At 36.6% G+C, this 20,559-nt stretch overlaps 1 protein-coding gene across 1 annotated transcript; it reads left to right on the forward strand.

The window, feature by feature from the left end:
• The first annotated feature begins 7,585 nt into the window (after positions 1-7,585).
• Positions 7,586-12,134, forward strand: HOXC11 (homeobox C11). The gene is made up of 2 exons (XM_088469289.1): positions 7,586-8,603; positions 9,873-12,134. Exons 1-2 carry the CDS (start codon positions 7,907-7,909, stop codon positions 10,103-10,105), a joined length of 930 nt encoding a protein of 309 aa, XP_088325415.1. The 5' UTR covers positions 7,586-7,906; the 3' UTR covers positions 10,106-12,134.
• Positions 12,135-20,559: the final 8,425 nt, after the last annotated feature.

The following is a 20,559-nucleotide window of genomic DNA, read 5'->3' on the forward strand; positions in this document are numbered from 1 at the left end:
CCACCCCTTGAGATCTGGCATACATTAACTCTCCCAGCTTTCCACTTCTCCCCTGCTCTCCCCCATCCTAAAAGAAAAGCTATTTCCCTTTTGCCTTCCCAAAAAGTTTGGTGTCAATTTTTTGGTGTTTGCTTTTTTTCTTTAGCAGACAGAAACAATAAGCTATAAATGTAATAATGGTAACACCTTCCTGATGACCATGTAGTTAGAGAGCAGAGGATCTGCTAATCTTGTCAGCCTGCTGTCTACTTGTGTTTACAACTGTCTGTCTGGGTGGGAGGAGCAAAGTTGCAAAGTGAAGGTCAAGTTAGCATCCTGCCTTATATGGCATGCTATGGTCCTCCATCTTCACCCCTTTGTCACAACAAGACTGAAGGGGAAATGCTTTACTAATTCTGATAAACACTGCAATAAGCTTCTACTGCTTGTCCCACTTTTTTCTGCACAAGAAACCCAATAGATGGAATGAAGTTGTGGAGAGGCCAAGGGCTATAGGGATGGGAGATAATCTATCTCTCTCTCTCTCTCTCTCTCTTTTTTTTCTCTCTTCTTTTTTTTTATAGCTCCAGTCTTCAGACGGGAATTTCTTTCAGCAATCTGCAAGCAGCACGTTTGCTCTGGAGGAAAGAATATTAACGTCACCCAGAAAAAAAATCCCAATTAGACAGTGCAGTATAATATCCACTGCAGAATACATACTACATGCAGAGCAATCGGTAAGAAAAAAATGCATACACATACTCTTGTCCTTTATCTTTCAATAAATTAGATACATAGATTGATATGAGAGAGAGAGAGAGAGAGAGAGAGAGAGAGAGAGAGAGAGAGAGAGAGAGAGAGAGAGAGAGAGAGAGAGAGAGAGAGAGAGAGAATAAAGACTGGAGAGCAGGAGAGGATAATCAAACACGTTTTGTTTTTAGTAATAAGATGAATAAGATTATAGGTATCTGCCAGATATTAGGTAATTGGTCATTTGAATTCACGGTGGCTGGAGAGTGCATTTCTCATTATTCTTAGGTCACAAATAAATATGTATTGTTACATAGCATAACCCAGCTAATAATGTCAGAAGTCAGCAAAGTTACAGTTGTTATAATTAGGACATGCATTGGGACAGTTTGTGGTCGCTCTACGTTTTCGCAGCCATACAAAACAAAACTTAAGTTGTAAATTATAAAAGCCTCTCCTTGGCCTAAGCAAGGTCTTCCAGAAACGCAATTTCTTCATGGAAGCAGTGATTCTATACTTCTGAATTAATCTTTACTATATCCTTCACTAATCTGATTACACAGAGCATGAAGCCCCCTTACTAAATAGCAAAGTGACTAGTCTGTATGAAATCTGCGGCTGCTTTATTACATTTCAAACAGGGGAGGTAGATTTAAAGCGCCTCGTTCCTAAAAGGAGGGCATTGTTAGTGCATGGCTTGTCTGTCTTGTACATGGCATTAATGAACAGATCTGGCCAGGACAGTCTCAAAAGCTACACTTAATCTATACAATCTGTGCCGTAATATCCCACTCCTGCCAGATGTGTTGCTGAAATTCTTGCATTACAGTCCTTGGTCTATGTAATAGGTGACTCGGTTCCCATCGTGTAGAAAGTAATTGGCACATAGATGGAGATTTTGTATATTTACAACTAAAGTTTAAAGGATGTGGCTTGCGTCAAAGCCTGGTCATTGTGTAAAGGCGGCCAGATTGTATGTGACGCATCTATAGTAACAATTCTCATTTTTATGCGATGGATTGCACTAAAATCACGTGTATAGTATTTATGTATCATATTAATTAATCGGAATAATCCATAATTACTGTGAATCTATGACTATTTATGTGTGGTGTAACAATAGTATCCAGAATGCCCCGCCATCATTAGATAAGGTATAATATCAGCCAGCATGATATGGACAGTCTGCTGGGTGTTGTTGTTCGACAACACCAGGAGATATACACGCGACATCATTGCTCTGCGTGAATATTATTTGCATTCGTGTACTTCTATGGGATATATATTTGTCTATACATTTAACGCAATACTAAAAAAAACATTCCAGTTCTCCAGATCACTAGCAGAGTGAATGGCAGCAGGTAGGCAGTCTCACCGAAGGGCCCAATTTTGTTTGGAAGGGCTCAATTTACAAAATATACAGCAACTTGTCATTGCTGAGGGGGTTAAACAATCAAACTGACCATTACTAAACGCAGGAAATTGGGATTAAGAGATGGGATTACCCCCAAAGGAAATATGATTCCATTTGTTTATTAATTAAAGCGATATGTTTTATTTAAAGAGCAGGAATTCTTTCTAAGTATAAGAATAAAATTTCTAATTGACACAGATTCCCAAGGATTAAAGTATACTCTTAAAATCTAGGAGTAAATAAATTTAATAGTTTAATCATGTGTGCCTGTGCGTGCTTGCTGTCTATTGGTGTGGGTTTCTAAAGGATAGATAGATAGATAGATAGATAGATAGATAGATAGATAGATAGATAGATAGATAGATAGATAGATAGATAGATAGATAGATAGACAGATTTGTAGTTATGTACACTAGTGCTTATACAAGTAAATATTGGAAAAGCCGTTTTTGCATGTTTATATATTTTTGAGGTTACTGAATTGTTTTTGTCACTTTAAATTATTTATTAATTCTTAAATCCAGGAGCGTTTTCCCATAAAATGTAGAGACATTTAAAAAATAAATAAACAGCTATACTAAGTACTGCGAACTAGTCCCCACATAGCAGTGAGACAGTCTCCATGGTATGATCCATTTGTCCTACCAGAAATGTTCCTTTAATTGAAGCCACTAATTCATTGCGGCTATTTACACGTTTTTATTAATTATTTTTCTGCTACTGTCACAGCATTCCTTTTAAAGAATCTTTAAACAACTTATTAAGATTAACAACGTTTTGCAATGTTTGTAGTTGTAGAATTAAGTAATTAAACAAAAATGAGAAGCTCTACTCCGCCCATTGAAGAATCTGGTGATTTGAGCGGCAATCCCACCCTGGTATAAGGTCTGCTTCGCGTGTGGCTCTGGGATACAAGTTGCCTGCTTTTATCTCAATTGATTCCATATGATATTAAACTGGCGGCTCAAGGCCACATAGAACCATTCTCTGCCCCCCCCCCCCCCTCGCTCTCGCTCTCTCTCTCTCTCTCTCTCTCTCTCTCTCTCTCTCTCTTTCTCATTTTAATATCTCTCTCTCTTTCTCTCTCTCTTTCTCTCTCTCCCCCTCTCTCCCCCATTTTCTTGTTCGTGAATCCCTCTGTCCCTCATATCCACCTATCTGTATAATTCCTCATCTTCCCTATTTTTCATTTTTTCTGATCTATTGCTTTTTCTCTCCACTCCCATTTTACCCATTCTTCTGCCTAATCCCCACATCTCGCCTCTCCATCATGCATCGCCATATCTCTCTCTCTCTCTCTCTCTCTCTCTCCCTCTCTCTCTCTCTCTCTCCCCCCCCCCCCTTAGCAGTCTGGCCTAGATCCAATTAAATGTATCTCTGACATTTAAGGACATTAATATTTTCTACACGTCTGCCACTTGTGGCTATTTTGCTGCAATTCTGGTTTTCCTTTACACCCAGGCTGTATTTAGTAATCTTTGTTTATTGCTGCGGGATGCAGTTGTTTTGATGTGCCCAAGACTCATACTTAGGAAGTAATTACGGCACTGGATTGGTGGTGGAAACATCTACTTAAAAGCATCTGACAGACAAGTCATAAAACGGAAGAATTCGCAGTTTCAAAGTTGTTGGATCGAGAAAAATCACAAATATTTACAAACAGGTCTTATTTTTGCCTGCAGTGTTGTAGTTCTTCCCAGCCTAGAATGTAGGGTGCCTGCCTGGACAGGGAGCCAGCTATGCAACAATATATACAGGCTTTGCTGCACATGCATATCAGCTGTGTACATGCTGCACCTTCACAAATATTGGGAAGCTGCAGTCATGTCAATAGCCTGGGTGACATCATTCAGTATAAACTGATTTGGTAAAGAAATAAAATACATAATTGTTGTTTATGTTCTACTTTAAGATATATGCAGCTGATTTCTGGAATTTTGCATGCACAGTAGTTGTCACAATGGGGAAACTCAACATTTGAAAAGTGTCACAGAAAATCAACATATTGAAATATTGGTTTGCTATACAGCTGAGTACGATGCATATTAAAAGATAGATAGATAGATAGATAGATAGATAGATAGATAGATAGATAGATAGATAGATAGATAGATAGATAGATAGAAAATATCATTTTATTTAAGTAATTAGCAATCTAGTAATTTAGCAATGTGTAACTATCAATTGTTTTTGCAGACTAAGATTAATTTTGTCGCATAAAATCAGAGCATTTCATAAATATGAAACAGTGCATGAAACGTGCCTATCTGAGAAGTCCCATTAGTTTTTCAGATAATCAGATTATTTTCAAGGTTTTATCATCTTTTTTACGATTCCATCTGTGTAGATTTGTCGAGAATAGCGAGATTCATTAACATATGTTTACAGAGATTGAATGAAAACAATATTATCTGTTCGGCTAAAGAGCATAGAGCTTTCATATAGTTTAAGAAAGTCGTGTGCACTTTCGGATGGAGAGCAGGGAACTTTCATGAAATATATTATTTTACTTTCAAGATTGCTTTAAAACAATATACTACCGGCACAACAGAGAGTGCAGCACGGATTCTAAAGATTCGATTGTGTGTGTTTGTAGTGTGAATTAGGACTATAGTTGTCTCACTCTAGCCTTTGGGGGTGGGGGGACCAAAAGAAAATCCTAGACTGCTGCTCTATTCAAGGTTTTATGATGGTCAGGAAATTGACATTGGTCAAATTCAAGTGCTCTGAGTCCCCAGCTGTCTCTGGAGCAAACGTTGCAGTCAGCTCTGAAATCTTTACTCTTTACGTGGTTTAGCAAGAAACCATCGGTCAGGCTTAAGTGATCTGCACTTATAACATGAGGTCCAATTTCTAGTGCAGTCCTTACTGGAAAACATCAATACAAAGACGGTCTAAAAGCATGAAGAAGAGGCTGAAATTTACATCCTATTCTCATGTGCCGTGATTTCAAAACTCCGTCTGTTCGTCTAATTATCCATCTAGCTCTCCGATATAGATATAGATATATATAGATAGCATATATCTAATAAGCCACAATCAAAATAGTGTGAGTATATAGATATATATACACATATGTGCATATATCTCCATATATATGTAGGTATCGATTAATACATACATATGCAGCCTGATCTGTCAAGCCTCTCTGTACTATATATATATATATATATATATATATATATATATATATATATAGTCTGATGTATTAAGGTTCCCTGTACATTATGTTCGATGTTGTGGCTGTCTGTGTTATAATGGATGACGGACTCCAAGAAGTAACGACTCCCATAAACAATAGCTTAAGGTTATTAGTTTGTATCAGGTCTATCACATGCCAAGTAAAACCACGAGTGACACTTTAATTAAAACTTGTGCGCTTCGGGCGACGTTTCCAGTGTAAAACAGGTAAATTGCAAACCCCAATAATTCAGATGAGGGGCCTATGATGGAATGATGTCAGGGCTGCGAATGAGGAATTGATAATTCCTGCTTGATTAATGTTTGCACTGAAAAATGTATTTTCTAGAAATTGTATTATATGATAATAAATGTAAGAATAACATTGTAAGTTCTGAAGTACAGGGAAGCTCCCAGGCTATATTTCTCTTATTAACTTCTCAATGCTATTATTATGATTCATGCTTTTATTAGATTGTATTCGATGTTAATATTCAAAATCTGTAAATGTTTCCGAGCTGGATATAATTTTACTGGAGACTTTTTTAGTTATTCTGTAACTTAGCATATATGAGAGTATTACATTTACAAGGCTGAACATGTTTTGGCTACATCGAAATCTGATGTTGATTTATTAAACATATTTGCACATCTATCTATCTATCTATCTATCTATCTATCTATCTATCTATCTATCTATCTATCTATCTATCTATCTATCTATCTATCTATCTATCTATCAGTCTATCTTTCTTTCTTTCTTTCTTTCTTTCTTTCTATCTATCTATCTATCTATCTATCTATCTATCTATCTATCTAATTATCTAATCTATCGTTCCTAAAACTGGATGTTCTCTTTTAGCAAGGAAAGTGATGCAGAATAAGAGACCCTTGATATCTCTCACCCATACATGATATGGAATAGTTTAGTAGTTTTCTTGGTCTGAAGACAAAGCATTGCTGCATAATTATATAAGAGCAAAACAAAATTAATATAGAGACTCATTCATTCTGTATTCATTTATTTTTATTTGCAATAAAACACATTTTTGCTAGAAAACATTAAGCGTGCTGACGGGTTTGAAAACAGACAAAATAATATTGTTCATTAACCTTTTTTTCTGAATACGAAACATATATATATATATATATATATATATATATATATGTGTTTCAAATATATATATAAAAGCGGCTTGTGTGTTTATATATACACATGCCCAAACACACACAAACACATATATATATATATATATATATGTATATATGTGTATATATATATATATATATATATATATATATAGCGGCTTGTGACATGCGTGCAGCCTGATTATCTCTGGTCCTGAGCTTGCTGAACGTATTGTTCGGGGCTTTGTACAACATTGTGGATCTGGTGCTTTGATGTTTCCACCTTGTTTGTAACTGAAAATGTCCATGAAATATATTTATATGTCTAGTGATTGTATTTAGATGTATAGACAAACAGTATAGATGTCAGCATTATCACAGTGCTAGGCATCAATAATAATGGACCTTTATGTTACGGTGGTCTTGTATTGTTATCTAGCTCTATATGCAGGTAGGGCACTGCTAACAGGCATGACTTGTTCTTAGTATCAGTAAAACGCATTTCCACTTCACCATTGATACCTGCCTGACCCACAATGTCCTTAATTTACCACACAGTGTGGTCAGAGTAATGTTGAGTAACGTTTTGTTATTTTACAAGTCCGTGTAATATGAATGGACAAGAGCTGCCCTGGCTCCATGCGAGGTGTGCCTGAACTTTGAATCTCCGCATTTTGTCATGTTAAGCCTGGCTTATTTGGAGGTCCATACCTCCTGTGTGCTGATTTATCCTGTAGCTGACATAAAGCAATACCTACAAGCAGGCAAGTTGTTATTGGATGAAACATGTTAATTATTCTCTCTCGGAGAATATCCCTATTCTATGTAAGATCAATAATATACAGATGTAGAAGTTCTGCAGTTAAGCTAGATTTTACAAATCTTTAAAGACTTACTGACCCCAAAACCTGTCTGCCCCCCAGCAAATGCATTTGATCTCTCCAGAAAAGCATTGCACTGTGTCCCCCCTCAAAGTTGAAGCATTAGGTGGGAAAAATAAGACTTGACCTATTTCTAGTGAGTGCAAATCCCCGTGACAGGGAAGCAAAATCTAGAAAGCAGAGACCAAATTGAAAACTTCAAAAGCCCCCCCCCCCTCCTCCCTCACAGCCACCCCCTGAAATGATCCTTACACTGCCTTTCCTTTTGAATGCACACAAGGGGAGTGCCTAAAAGAGAGAGAGAAAAAAATGAATACAAATCTGCAATTGATTTTCATAATGTTTCTGCGGTGTTTGAAAACCAATCGTTTTTGAACCTCTCTCAGATCTTACCTAAGTGAACCCTCCTACGCCTCTAAGTGCTCGGGACTGATATATGGCGATATCTACCAGGGCATCACGTGCTCCTGGGGAGAGACTAAGACGGACAGCGCGTCATCCTGCCTTCCCAAATTTTTCCCCCTCTGCAGATCGCCTCCAAAACATCTATCTATAGAGCCAGAAAGGGAGAAAGATGTTTAACTCGGTCAACCTGAGCAACTTTTGTTCTCAATCGCGCAAAGAGAGGAGCACAGAATTTGGAGACCGGGCAGGCTGCACTTCCAACCTGTACCTCCCCAGCTGCACCTATTATGTCCCCGAATTCTCCACTGTGTCCTCCTTCTTACCCCAGGCCCCCTCTCGCCAGATCTCTTACCCTTATTCCACTAACCTTTCCCAGCCAGTGCGGGAGGTCTCCTATGGTCTAGACCCCTCCAGTAAATGGCACCCTAGGAGCAATTACGCCTCTTGCTACCCTGCAGCTGAGGATCTGATGCACAGAGAGTGCCTCCCTCCTTCTTCCAGCATGACCGAAATGCTAATGAAAAACGAAAGCGTGTACAGCCACCATCACCACCACCATCACCATCACCTACCCAGCTCCAACCATCCCTCCACAGGATTTTACACCAGCATGAGCAAAAACACAGTGCTGCCACAGGGATTTGATCGCTTCTTTGACAATGCGTACTGTGGGGCTGAGAACCAGACAGAGGACTGTGCGCCAAAGGGCGATGGCAAGCTGGAAAGTGACCCCCAAACTAGTGCTCTGCCATCCGGAGGGGACCAAGGGCTGGACCCAGAAGACGAGGAGGAAAATACCAACCCGGGCTCCTCCGCCTCATCCTTGTCTGTCAACAACAAGGAGCCCAGCAAAGGCAGCAACTCCAGTAGGTAGAGCTGTGCGCAATGTGCCAGACAGCCAGGAGCAGGGAGGCGCAGGGGGGTTAGCCGGTGTTTTGTCGGTCACATTTTTATGTGGAGTTTTATAAGCATTCAAAGGATTTTATTAAACCTACAAAAGCTCTTTCTTCCAACAAGAGGGGGATTTTTACGATGGGAAAGCTCTTTGGGGGAGAGAGAGAGAGAAAGAGAGGAGACTGTTATATAAGGGGAAAGAAAAGGAAGGCAGATTTTATTCATGGAGCTGCAATTTAGGGATTGTGTTTGTTACCCTTCAGATCGCAGCCTTCGTGCTAAACGTTCACTTTGATCATGAACTTTGAGGGGCATTTAAGACGTTTTTTGTTTGGGCGCTTTGGAGGTGAAAGGCAATTGGGCAGAAAATAACCTTGGCTGTTTCCTGTGCCTGCATTTCACAGTCCTTTCCTGCTGTGCTCTCACTTCATACTGATTCACGTAGAATCTTATTTCTTACACATGTGGAAGATGTACCTCATACTTCCTTAGGTGCACTATATACCAGTCATATTATAATCATCCCTTTTTTATTAGAGTGGAGACTGAGAATTGTGCACAGCATGTCAGATTCTCATTTTTATCTTCATTAAAAGGACAAAGAAATCCTCCCCCTCATCCCTGCTTTATATGTATCTTGTGCAAATATAGATAACTCCAATTATCATTGTTTTTCACAAATGATTATGTTGCTGTGATTGCAGTGCACACTGATGGCTTTAGTGCAGTAATGCAGCCACAATATTTTCCCTGTGCCCTGTGTTAAGCCACACAATTCGTGATCATGCAGTCTTCACGAGGACCGCTAAAAATAAAATCAGAGCTATTTCAGTGTACAGACCAATATTGTGCATTGTGTGAAGGCTTCATGTTATTCTGCTGTTATATTCATTGAAAGCTATGCATGTTGCATTGGCAATGTACTCTATTTGTTGCGTTGACGTTTATGCCCTGATATCTGAGTTAAACTATATTTACATGTGTGTGTGTGTGTGTGTGTGTGTGTGTGTGTGTGTGTGTGTGTGTGTGTGTGTGTGTGTGTGTGTGTGTGTGTGTGTGTGTATACATATATACACTAAAGGAATGACATTGAATGTGATTAGTTAATTGTATATTGAACAATAAGGTATTCAGCTTTGACCATTGAGTTTTCTTCAAAAATTCTATTCTTATTTTGTTTTGTGTTTTTAACCGTGTTTCTTTCTTTCTCTTTTTGTTGTTTTTGTTTTCTCATCGTTAAGGTGCCCCACGCACAAGAAAGAAGAGGTGCCCCTACTCTAAATTTCAAATCCGAGAGCTGGAGAGAGAGTTTTTCTTCAATGTGTATATAAATAAAGAGAAGAGGCTTCAGTTGTCTAGAATGCTGAATCTCACTGATCGCCAGGTTAAAATATGGTTTCAAAACAGGAGAATGAAAGAGAAAAAGCTAAGCAGGGACCGGCTGCAGTACTTTTCTGGGAATCCATTACTGTGAACTTGCTGCCTGAGCCATTTTCATGCACTGTACTCGCCTGAGCTGAGTGTCCTGCAGAGGCTCCTGGAAACATGGCTGCGCTCTGAGGCTTCAGTCAGAGCTTAAGCCCTCTCTGTTACATATTTGTACATGTACATTATTATTACCAGGTAACAGAAGGTGCTCGGTAAGGAGCACTTGGTGCCATTGAAACCATGAAGGGACAGGAAAAAAAAAGACTCTTTTTTTTATTTAAGTAACTATTGGAGAAATGGATCTCTTCATTTTGCTAGATCAATGACTTAAGAAAGCCTGCAGCTGTGAAAACAGACTTTATTTATGCCATTATTTGAGAGACATTGAGGACGCGCCAATCACAATGAAGACAGTGGCTGAAGTTTCCATGAATCGTGTTATTTGTATTGGAATGGATGTGTGGTTATAAGAGTATGACAGTGTCAATGTGTGTGTGTATAAATGCCTGGGTTTTTTTATGTATCCTCCTTTTACGCTTTTCATTTGGGATATTGAATCCTAGCACAGAAACCAGCCATGTATTCCTTCCTAGACTGTTGTTAAATAAATATTGTTTTACACTCATAATAACTAACAATCAACAAAAAAGTTGTGTGCGTTTGCACGCTGAAGTAAGTAAGTAAGGGTTACATCATTCACATAAGTGAAAGCAAACTGACATGACATGCTGGCATGTGGCCACACATATGTATCCATATGGTGAGTGAGAGAGCAATAGAATAACATGAAACTACACTTGCAAACACGTACCTAGATTTGTAAACCAAATACACATTTTGATAAACATGTATATACTAGAATTTACCTGGTACAATGCATAACGCTCTCTCTCTCGGTATATATATATATATATATATATATATATATATATATATATATTCTATCAGCAATGTGATGTTCACTAATCGATTGAGTTTAAATGTGTGTATGGTATTTGTGTGAGTGCGAGTGAATGCAATGTTATATATTGTAAACGCCACTCTAAGCCTCATTGGGATCACTGTGTTATGGGAGGGGCTGTGGATTTTTTTAAATGCCCCCATGTTGTCACAAGAATATCCAGGCTGGATTGTGGATCAGTGCAATACTGTACATCAGAATTTAACTTTCGGATAGTTTGGCCCAAAGATCGCAGCTACAACTTGTTACTTATTTCACCATTGTAATTACTCCTTTTCATAATCGCGTAGGGAAAAAAATGATTTTTTTTTTTTTTAAGAGACAAGTTCTAATTTATATACAGATTTAGGGGTATATTTACAAAAGTGTGGGGTTTTAGAAGTGGAGATGTTGCCCATAGCAACCAATCAGATTCTAGCTATTAACTTCTACAAGGTGCTAGATAAATGTTAAGTAGAATCTAATTGGTTGCTATGGGCAACATCTTCACTTCTAAAACCCCGCACTTTAGTAAATATACCTCATAGATTGGGTTTCATTTTAATTGGGATCCGACCATTGTAATACACAAAAGCACAAATGTTTCACCTGAGGTATACAGGATCATAAATATATTATTAATTATAAAAAAAAACAAAAAGTGATTTTAATCACAGATCAGATTGTCAATGAATAAAGACTTCAAGATATTGGTAATGTTACATGCATGTATCATTCTGTGTAAAATAAATAAATGACACCTCTTTTTAAACTACTAAAAGTATTATTGCAGCTCACATGTGGTCGGCAGCACAGTAGTCTAATGTCAGTGGCCTTTATGGTGCACCTATCCTGCAGGGGTTTAAACATAGACAGTCCTTGTCTTGTGGCTTATACTGGAATTTCTTACAATACCATTATTTATTTTATATGGGAGGAGAAATGATCTCAGAGCTTCACTAATATGCCAAAAAATATACAAAATTGCATAGCAGAAAATACCGTCGATTGCATCCAGTAAAACGAGTTGGTAGATGACTAAGGTCATTGTGTGAATGTATAAAATGATGTTATAGGGTCATGTTTCTCATAAAACAAATTGTAAATAAGTAGGGATTAAACAGCTGTTGCAAAATCGTTTAGTTTCATGTAGTGTGGATTGGTCTGAATATGGATGTCTTTAACATGAAATAATACATAACTGCAATCACTAAACCTGCTGAAAGACAGGGCGTTTATTATTCTCATATATGTTTGAATATATATATATATATATATATATACATTCATTCGTCACATATATATATAAATATATATACGCACACATATATATGAATTTGAGTTATAAGCATATACACCTGTGTGCATTACGCATATAAGTGTGTGCATATGTGTTTGTGTGTGAACATAAATATGTGTGTAGGTTACACAAACACACACATGCATGCATACATACATACATACATACATACATACATATAGATATATATAAATGGGAATTGATATTGAACATAATTCAGTAAGGTATATATTATAGAAGTGTGGGCTTACAAGTTATACGTGTGTACTATGTACATGTACAATATATATACATATACATAGTACAAATATTTAAAGTACACATATGTAATGTGTATATATATATATATATATATATATACATAGACTATCAGATTTAATCCAAATGTTCTTTCCGAGTTATTAACATCTATCGACCTGTCTCAAATCTATCTATCTATCTATCCACCTACCTTCTATCTTTCCATTTATGTAGCTATTGCTATATACAGTATTGAAACAAATACATTTTGCTCCATTTGAAGGTGAAAAATGATAAAATGTCACCAACAAAACCCAAATGTACAGCAGCTAATATCCGTAACAGCTGAGGATGCAATGACAAAGGGGAACAGTCTAGACAATGTCATAAAGACTGGAGCACTAAACAGCTTATTTTTTCTTAATTACTCTGTGGGGCTATAGGCAAAGGCTTCCGCTGTAAACAGTAAACAAATAGGAAAGTGTCTGAGCTGGGAGTGAGAGGAAGATCCGTCCAGTTCTATAGAGATATATTTATTTATTTTTCCAAGGCTTCAGCCGAAGTTACATTAGAAAGAATTTGGAGGGCTAGTTCAAAGTTTCCCTGAGCTAAAATGGAATGTTAGCTGTAAAACCCAAGTTTATAGACCACGTGGGAGTTTATAGCACTGTGAGCAGCACTGCCAAGCAGAAAAGTGCCTTTAACCCTGCTCATACTCTAGTGCATTGCTTTGTAGACCGTTCCCTTTAGTGTGCCTTCATTTTAGTACATAAACTGTTAAAGGACAGATTTGGGGCAGTGAGAGAACTTCAGACTTGAAACAATTAGAGTTTCGCGTGAGTAGAACGTTTGATTTAAATAACTCCTCAGATATATGTTTGCCAGGGGAGGCTGAAGGGAGGGTGTCATTTTAGAGGAAATTGAGCATCGAGCTTTAAGGATAAAAAAAAAGATCTGAATATTTATTACAGGTATTAAGTGACATTGGTTTTGGTAACTAATGTCGTGTATTCAATTTGCCAAAAAAAGTGAATATGAGATGTCTTTGAACTTCAATAAAGTCAAGTCCATTACCCACTATTCTTTGTAGTAAATGAAATCAGAGTTAAAATCTACCACCAATCAAATAAAAGGGAGGGGTACTTTTAAATACACATGTTAAACCAAAGGCGGTGTTTATAGAACGTTTATAAAACGTAATGGTAAGCTGGTTGGAGTAGACGTTAATGTTAATAAGTGTACATGAATGGTGAAGGATTAAGATATACTCATTTTTTATTATTGTTATGAATCGTTTGATATGTTAAGGAGTGAAATTTATTAGACTTTGTTTAGTATAAAACTTTTACTAGAGTTTTCCCTTTAATTTTTACCAGCTCGCTCACTGAATGTTCCAGAAAAAAAGGAACAAGTAAAATAAAATCACTTCTGGCTAACAAGTCCATCAGTGGAAGAGAAAAAAAAATCACTTCACCGTTTATTGCAGTACTGGGGGAGGTAAAAATGGAGGGGGGAGCTGAGAAATGTGCTTAATAACCTACAAACTAATTGCCAGGGACTTCCTTTGTGACGTAAACACCACCAAACACATCATCAAAAACCTGTTTCCCAATCCTGTCTGTGATCCCCAACAACACAGCGAATGTAGCTGCAGATTATTTAGCTGTGAGAAGTTACAAATAGTTTTGGAAAGCTAGTGACAGAAAACTTTGAATTAGCCTGTTCCCCACAGGCGCATTGTGCCACACGTAACCCCACTACTATGTGACACCGGTACAGGCTGATTATGTCGTCTCTGGTGATGGACAGTCACTTTGCCTTTGGAGGAAGCAGTCGGACGGAACAGCAGTTATGTTGGGGGAGACTGATGGGTGCACAAGCACAAAGACGCACAGGCACACATGGAGGCGCACAGGCACATACATACAGGCACACACATGCAGGCTCTTCCAAACACACATGCAGACTCTCTGTAGCACAGACACATGCAGTCTCTCTCTCTCTCTCTCTCTCTCTCTCTCTCACACACACACACACACACACATGCAGGTTCTACCTCTCTCACACACATGTGCAGGCTTTCTAACACACACAGTCACACACACAACCTTAGGAGTTGGAAGAGATAAACTTGACTCTGCTTTACGCACAGGTATTAATGCGGTAACATAGCATGTTAGTGACATGTGGACTGGCCAGACGTGGATGGACAAACCAGTGGGGGTTGATTGTCTCGATGCCCCCTCACAGGATACTCCAGCTCTTTGTTTTGAAAGCAGGAGCCCAGACTGGAATGTGAGATATCGGTGGGAGGAAGACAGTGGCTTTGGCAAATGGACTTGAGGGCAGCCATCAGCTTGATTGGATCTCCGGCTGTGGACTGTGTATGGGATGGGTAACCTCAGACCCCGGCCTCGATATCCTGCGATAAGAGAGCACACAGGGGATATGGGCTCCAATAAAGGGGGTGAGGCTGAACCCACCTCAGTATGCGCAGGGGCACAGGGCTGCGATATTTTCCATACAGCATCAAGGAAGCCTATACAGTGTCTGCAACAGTGCTTTGTGCTGCACCTAGCTCTAAGCTCTAGCCGACGGTTCCGCCTGTAACTGTAACGCAATTCTCACTAGTATTTATTTTTTGAAAATTGGACTTTCGTAGTTACACTATTACATGACTGTATGTATAGATGTATACATCCCCTCAGGGGGAATATGTTTTACAAAAAAGTATTAGGCGAAGCTATAGATAATCATCTATAATCAGTGCTGTAGATTACCACCGTTTAAATCCTTCCATCGTTGCATCACAACTTGAACTTCTACAAGGCTTTGGCCCTTTAGGGTAGATGTGTGTACTTACTGCTCTTCCACTGCGTGTATTTTCATTAGAACCTAAAAAATCCAATGGTCAAAGTATAAATTTACGTGTATGTATAAATACGCTTATTTGCTAAGTGGATTTTTGTAGATTCAAATTTAGGTCTGTACAAGTATATGTAAAATATTGCTGTTTCTATATGAATTGAGGGGATAGAATATGTACACACACTGACAGACAGATATATAGATAAATAGATAGATAGATAGATAGATAGATAGATAGATAGATAGATAGATAGATAGATAGATAGATAGATAGATAGATAGATAGATAGACGGAGAGGAGCAACACTCCAAGTAGGAAAATGTGCATAAACTATAGTAGTTTATTTGCACATAAATAGGAACTTTCGGATTTGTAGTAGGCCCTTTATCAACCTATGGAACCAAATATGTTTCTGTTTCCCTGTTGTGAGAGAACATCTTTACTCTGCTTTATGGAAATTATTTTATATATATATATATATATATATATATATATATAAATATATATATATATATATATATATATATACACATATATGTCATCTACACTCAACACCACAAGAGAAAAAAATATTATTTGAATATTTCCCATGGCCATTTACGTCACCAGTCTGTTCAGCTTTTTGCTCATTGTGTTGGCCCAATATAAATATTCTTCTTATGTGCAATATCATTGGTTGCACGCACACATTCTAATATTATTTGATTAAAACTCTGTTCTTTTCATGCGTTTGAAACACTTTATATTTTTAAGGAACAAAATTATCGGGGTTAATATACAATAATAAATTACGCAATTTTCTTTGTTTATGGCACTTTCATTAATATATATTTTTTATATTTTCGAGTAAGCTGAGGAGATGCTTTTTATTACCTTTTTATTATGAGGTTATTGCACTTTCTCTTCTTTAACTGTAACCTGGGGTGTGACTATTAATCACAAACTATTAAAAATATAGTGTAATCACCAACTGTGGTATTTTCATAAAAGCCACAAAAAGTTATTCGATGCATATGAAAATCAAATGACTTCCGTGGTCCATTTGTGGCATGTAATTTCTGACCACTTTTACTGTGTGGCTTTGTGAAAACATGTCTACAAAGGAATGGCACTAGCACGGTCATCTGTTTTGATATTAAATCCTTTCTAGTGAGTTATCAAGCATATGTGCCCAGGTTTTAATGCCTCAGTATACATAATATTTATTAGAGGACTGTGCTATTTAACCACAATCATAAATTGATTACATACTACAAGGTAACCCGAATTTTCATTTATATTTAACGTTGCATTAATAAAATTAGGCCTACTTTCTATACAAGCAGACACAATTATTGTTATTATGAATTGTGATGTGTGTGAAATATGATAACTTTGTTGTCCTTTTAACTTTGAGAAAAAAATAAATAAAAGTAATAAACCTAATTAATCGTTGATTATTGTTTTATTGGTGGATAGAAAACACATTTCAGACATTTCCGCCATATATTGATTCATAGAAATACGCGAAGTTGATCTGGAATATACAGTATTGCCAGCAAAGCGAGATATGCTCCTTGTTTTTAACAACGTTAATTGCAATTTTATGATATATTTCTTGGGATTGCCTATATCAAACCAGCAATGGTAAACAAAAGAATAAAAATATATCTATATACAATATTCATGGAACACTGTACTCTGCGTTTTGTATGTGTACATTCCACAAATGAATTTAGGAATATAAGCGCTGCTCATGAAAAAAAATAAAAATAGACCAATATGTCTCTTTATCTAGGACTACAAATTACTATACACATGTCAGTACTACCTGCAACTGCGTCAAATTAATTGTTACATTTTCCAAGCGAATACTAAGGAAATATAGATGAATGAAGAAAATAAGTGTGACACACCTATCATATAAAATACACACAAAGCCATAGGTGAATACGTGCGTGTATTTGCATATATATATATATATATATATATATATATATATGTACGTGTGATTAAATAAGGGTCACAGTCACAGTTCTAATCACGCATATTATGTAACTGATATACCGTATCAAGGTTATATTATTTAATACATATGTGTTTGTATGTTTGAGTATTGTGTACAATATAAACACAGACATAAACAAGCATATGTACAAGTATGAGTGTAAAACCCACGCACACAGCTCTCAGATATCTGTCTGAGACACACACACAAGTTGTGATCCCTGCAGTGTGAATAAAGGGAATTTACTAGATTTTATCGCAAAACCAAGTGGAATATAATCTGGTGCTATAATTCCTGGAGTTGAATTACTAGCACAGAAGAAAGCAGGATGCAGTGCCTTTAATGTTTGATTCTTTTTTTATGTGGAGGGTTTATATTTCTACTCTCTAATATCTCAATGAACTTTTTTTCTTACACAGGTACAAATTAACATATCTAGTTGCCTAGTTTTGGGCTACTGTGGGGTTACTGAGAGCAAATATCGAATTAACTGCACCCTGATACACAATAAGGCAGGATACAAATTAGTAGAGATCATATTTGGATAATGGGAATTATTTACACTGATTGGGTATTATACCAGTATATTAACAACCCGCTCTTTGATTAGTGTGTGCACAAGATATGAGTAACCTCTCTAGGAGTAAATATATGAAAGTAAACGTTGGAGGCCATAGCACACTGATAATTACATGTCACAGGGACCCTCAGCTCACATGTGCTCCTTGCTGCAGTTAGGATCACACAGCAATATTGATCCTGGGTTGGGGGTAGACTGTACCAGAGCACGTTTTGGTGTCAAATTCCCCATCCTGCATCTGTTTATAACGCCTAATCTATGTTGAGGCTATTAATATTTTATTATGGCCCACTCCATTGGCCAGGAAACACCGTTGTTCCCTTTGTCTGATACCTCGATGCCCTTACTACCAGCAAACACGTGAATCCGTTTTACAACAATGTATTTGTCTTGCAAACAGCCATTCATACATTGCAACCCCTCTAGGTTTAATGTCTTATGTTCGTATTTATTTTCTGCAATTAGAGGAAAGCAGTTGTCCCAATGGGGGCTCTATTTAGGTTGATGAATTTTATATCTTTCTACTTTAATGACCCATGTTTATCATAATTCTAATTATTTTTAACTTTAAACAATATCCGGTCTCCTGGAGACACTGCTTATGGGTTTAATGCATTTTACCATAAAGAGAATAAAGAGCTGAACGATTTTATTTATAATTTCTAATGTAATTATGTGTCTTTTCTTGCTAACTTGTGAATGAATAATGTCTGTTCTATACATACATGCATACATACATACATACATACATACATGTATCTATCTCCCAAGTCTATCTATCTATCTATCTATCTATCTATCTATCTATCTATCTATCTATCTATCTATCTATCTATCTATCTATCTATCCATTTGTCTATCTATCTATCTATCTATCTATCTATCTATCTATCTATCTATCTATCAATCTATCTATCTGTCTATCTTAAATATTCTTATCTACCTATCTATCTATCTATCTATCTATCTATCTATCTATCTATCTATCTATCTATCTATCACCTACTTTATAGCAAATTTCCAACTCTGACTAGAATTTATATCCTATAAAAGCACTTTCCTTTTAATTAATAGCAACTAATATAATGCTTTTTATTTGTCAAATCCCCAGAAAATTGGGTTTTGTTATTAACCGAGATCACTGTCCTACATCCTTACTTCTGCCACCATAATCTGTGGATGAAAAAAGAGAGAATTTGTTTATATCATATCATAATAACAGTATTTCTTCATGTACATTTATACGCCATAATACTTGACTTTAAAAATCCGGATAAATGGACTGGATGTAGTAACATGGGTGCAGAAAATAAAATAAATGGCAGTAAAGACAATAAATTATTATAGTGCTGCTTAATATAAAAAAAAGGGATTTGAGGAAAGAAAAGATAATAAGAAAATACCATATTCTCTCATTCCATCACCTATAAATAAAAAAAAAAATGGTGTCCATACTCAATTTTTATCCCAGGCGTATAAATATAATGTGAAATTTTCTTTGGTTACCATAAAAACGAACGATTTCTTCCAGACAGTTTTAGAAGTCAGAGCAACTAACACAAATAGGGGCCATAAAGTCTCAAATAGCTTTCTAAGAGGAAACCAAATGGCGTCTGGAGTGAAGGTTTTACTGTTTTCTATAGGTGAAGTGAACACGCCATATATAGTTTTAGGGTCTAGGCCAGCGGAAACTTGTCTGTGTTTTCACAAAAGAGGATCGTGAACTACCCACCAAAACTGCAAGGTAAAAACGACAGATCTTTTATTTTAACTAATGTGTTTGAAAATCTCCATATCTGCTCCATGTATAATACACAAGACAGTGGACTCAGGATCTTTCTACCAAAATAAATAAATAAATAAAATGTATGTCTACAAACCTGGAATCATCAACTTGGCGTTGATTGAGATTGTCCTTGAGACAGAATGAGGCAAATCACCAGGGTAGCACTAATTGTTTTCTTAAAATATTATTAGTAGCAGTATTTTTTTTTTTTTTCGTTCCTTCTTTAACACTAATATAAACCTCAAAACTAAAACTATGACTAATCTAACCAGGTTTCTGCATGCACAATTCTCTCTATTTTTTATATATTTTTTTCTCCTTCCCTATAACAAAGGCATTATTGCATTTACTTGTGGGGCGTGCGTACAACAAATCATAATTTCAGGGAGCGCAGAGAAAATAATAGAGTTTTAATAAACAATATATAATGCAAATAAAAAGTGAAATGTCTCAAAAGGAATCTCATGCTAATTGTACTTTATTGTTATTTTTAATCCCATACCATGCAATGTAGAAACGTCGACGTTAGCAATCGATTGTTTCAGACATACCGTTGTTACAGGTAATGTTATATTAAATATGCATAAACATAATATTTACTTGAGCTATACCACAAACTGAAAATACTTTCAGGTTCTAATATAAGGTATTGCTATGGGAACCATACATATATACCTTCAGTTATATATATATATATATATATATATATATTTATATATATATGTATATTTATATATATATGTTACTTTTCAGTTTCAAACTGCTGATTTAGACACGTTCAGACGGATAATATTTGAC

This window comes from Taudactylus pleione, unplaced genomic scaffold (genome assembly GCF_031769625.1).
Source record: "Taudactylus pleione unplaced genomic scaffold, aTauple2 ptg000089l, whole genome shotgun sequence".
Classification (NCBI taxonomy): domain Eukaryota; kingdom Metazoa; phylum Chordata; class Amphibia; order Anura; family Myobatrachidae; genus Taudactylus; species Taudactylus pleione.

Bases quoted from the DNA above. Each gene is read 5' to 3' on its own strand.
- HOXC11 (XM_088469289.1), top strand. From the start codon at position 7,907: ATGTTTAACTCGGTCAACCTGAGCAACTTTTGTTCTCAATCGCGCAAA. The intron at 8,604-9,872 runs GTAGGTAGAGCT...CTCATCGTTAAG, and splicing joins CAGCAAAGGCAGCAACTCCA to GTGCCCCACGCACAAGAAAG.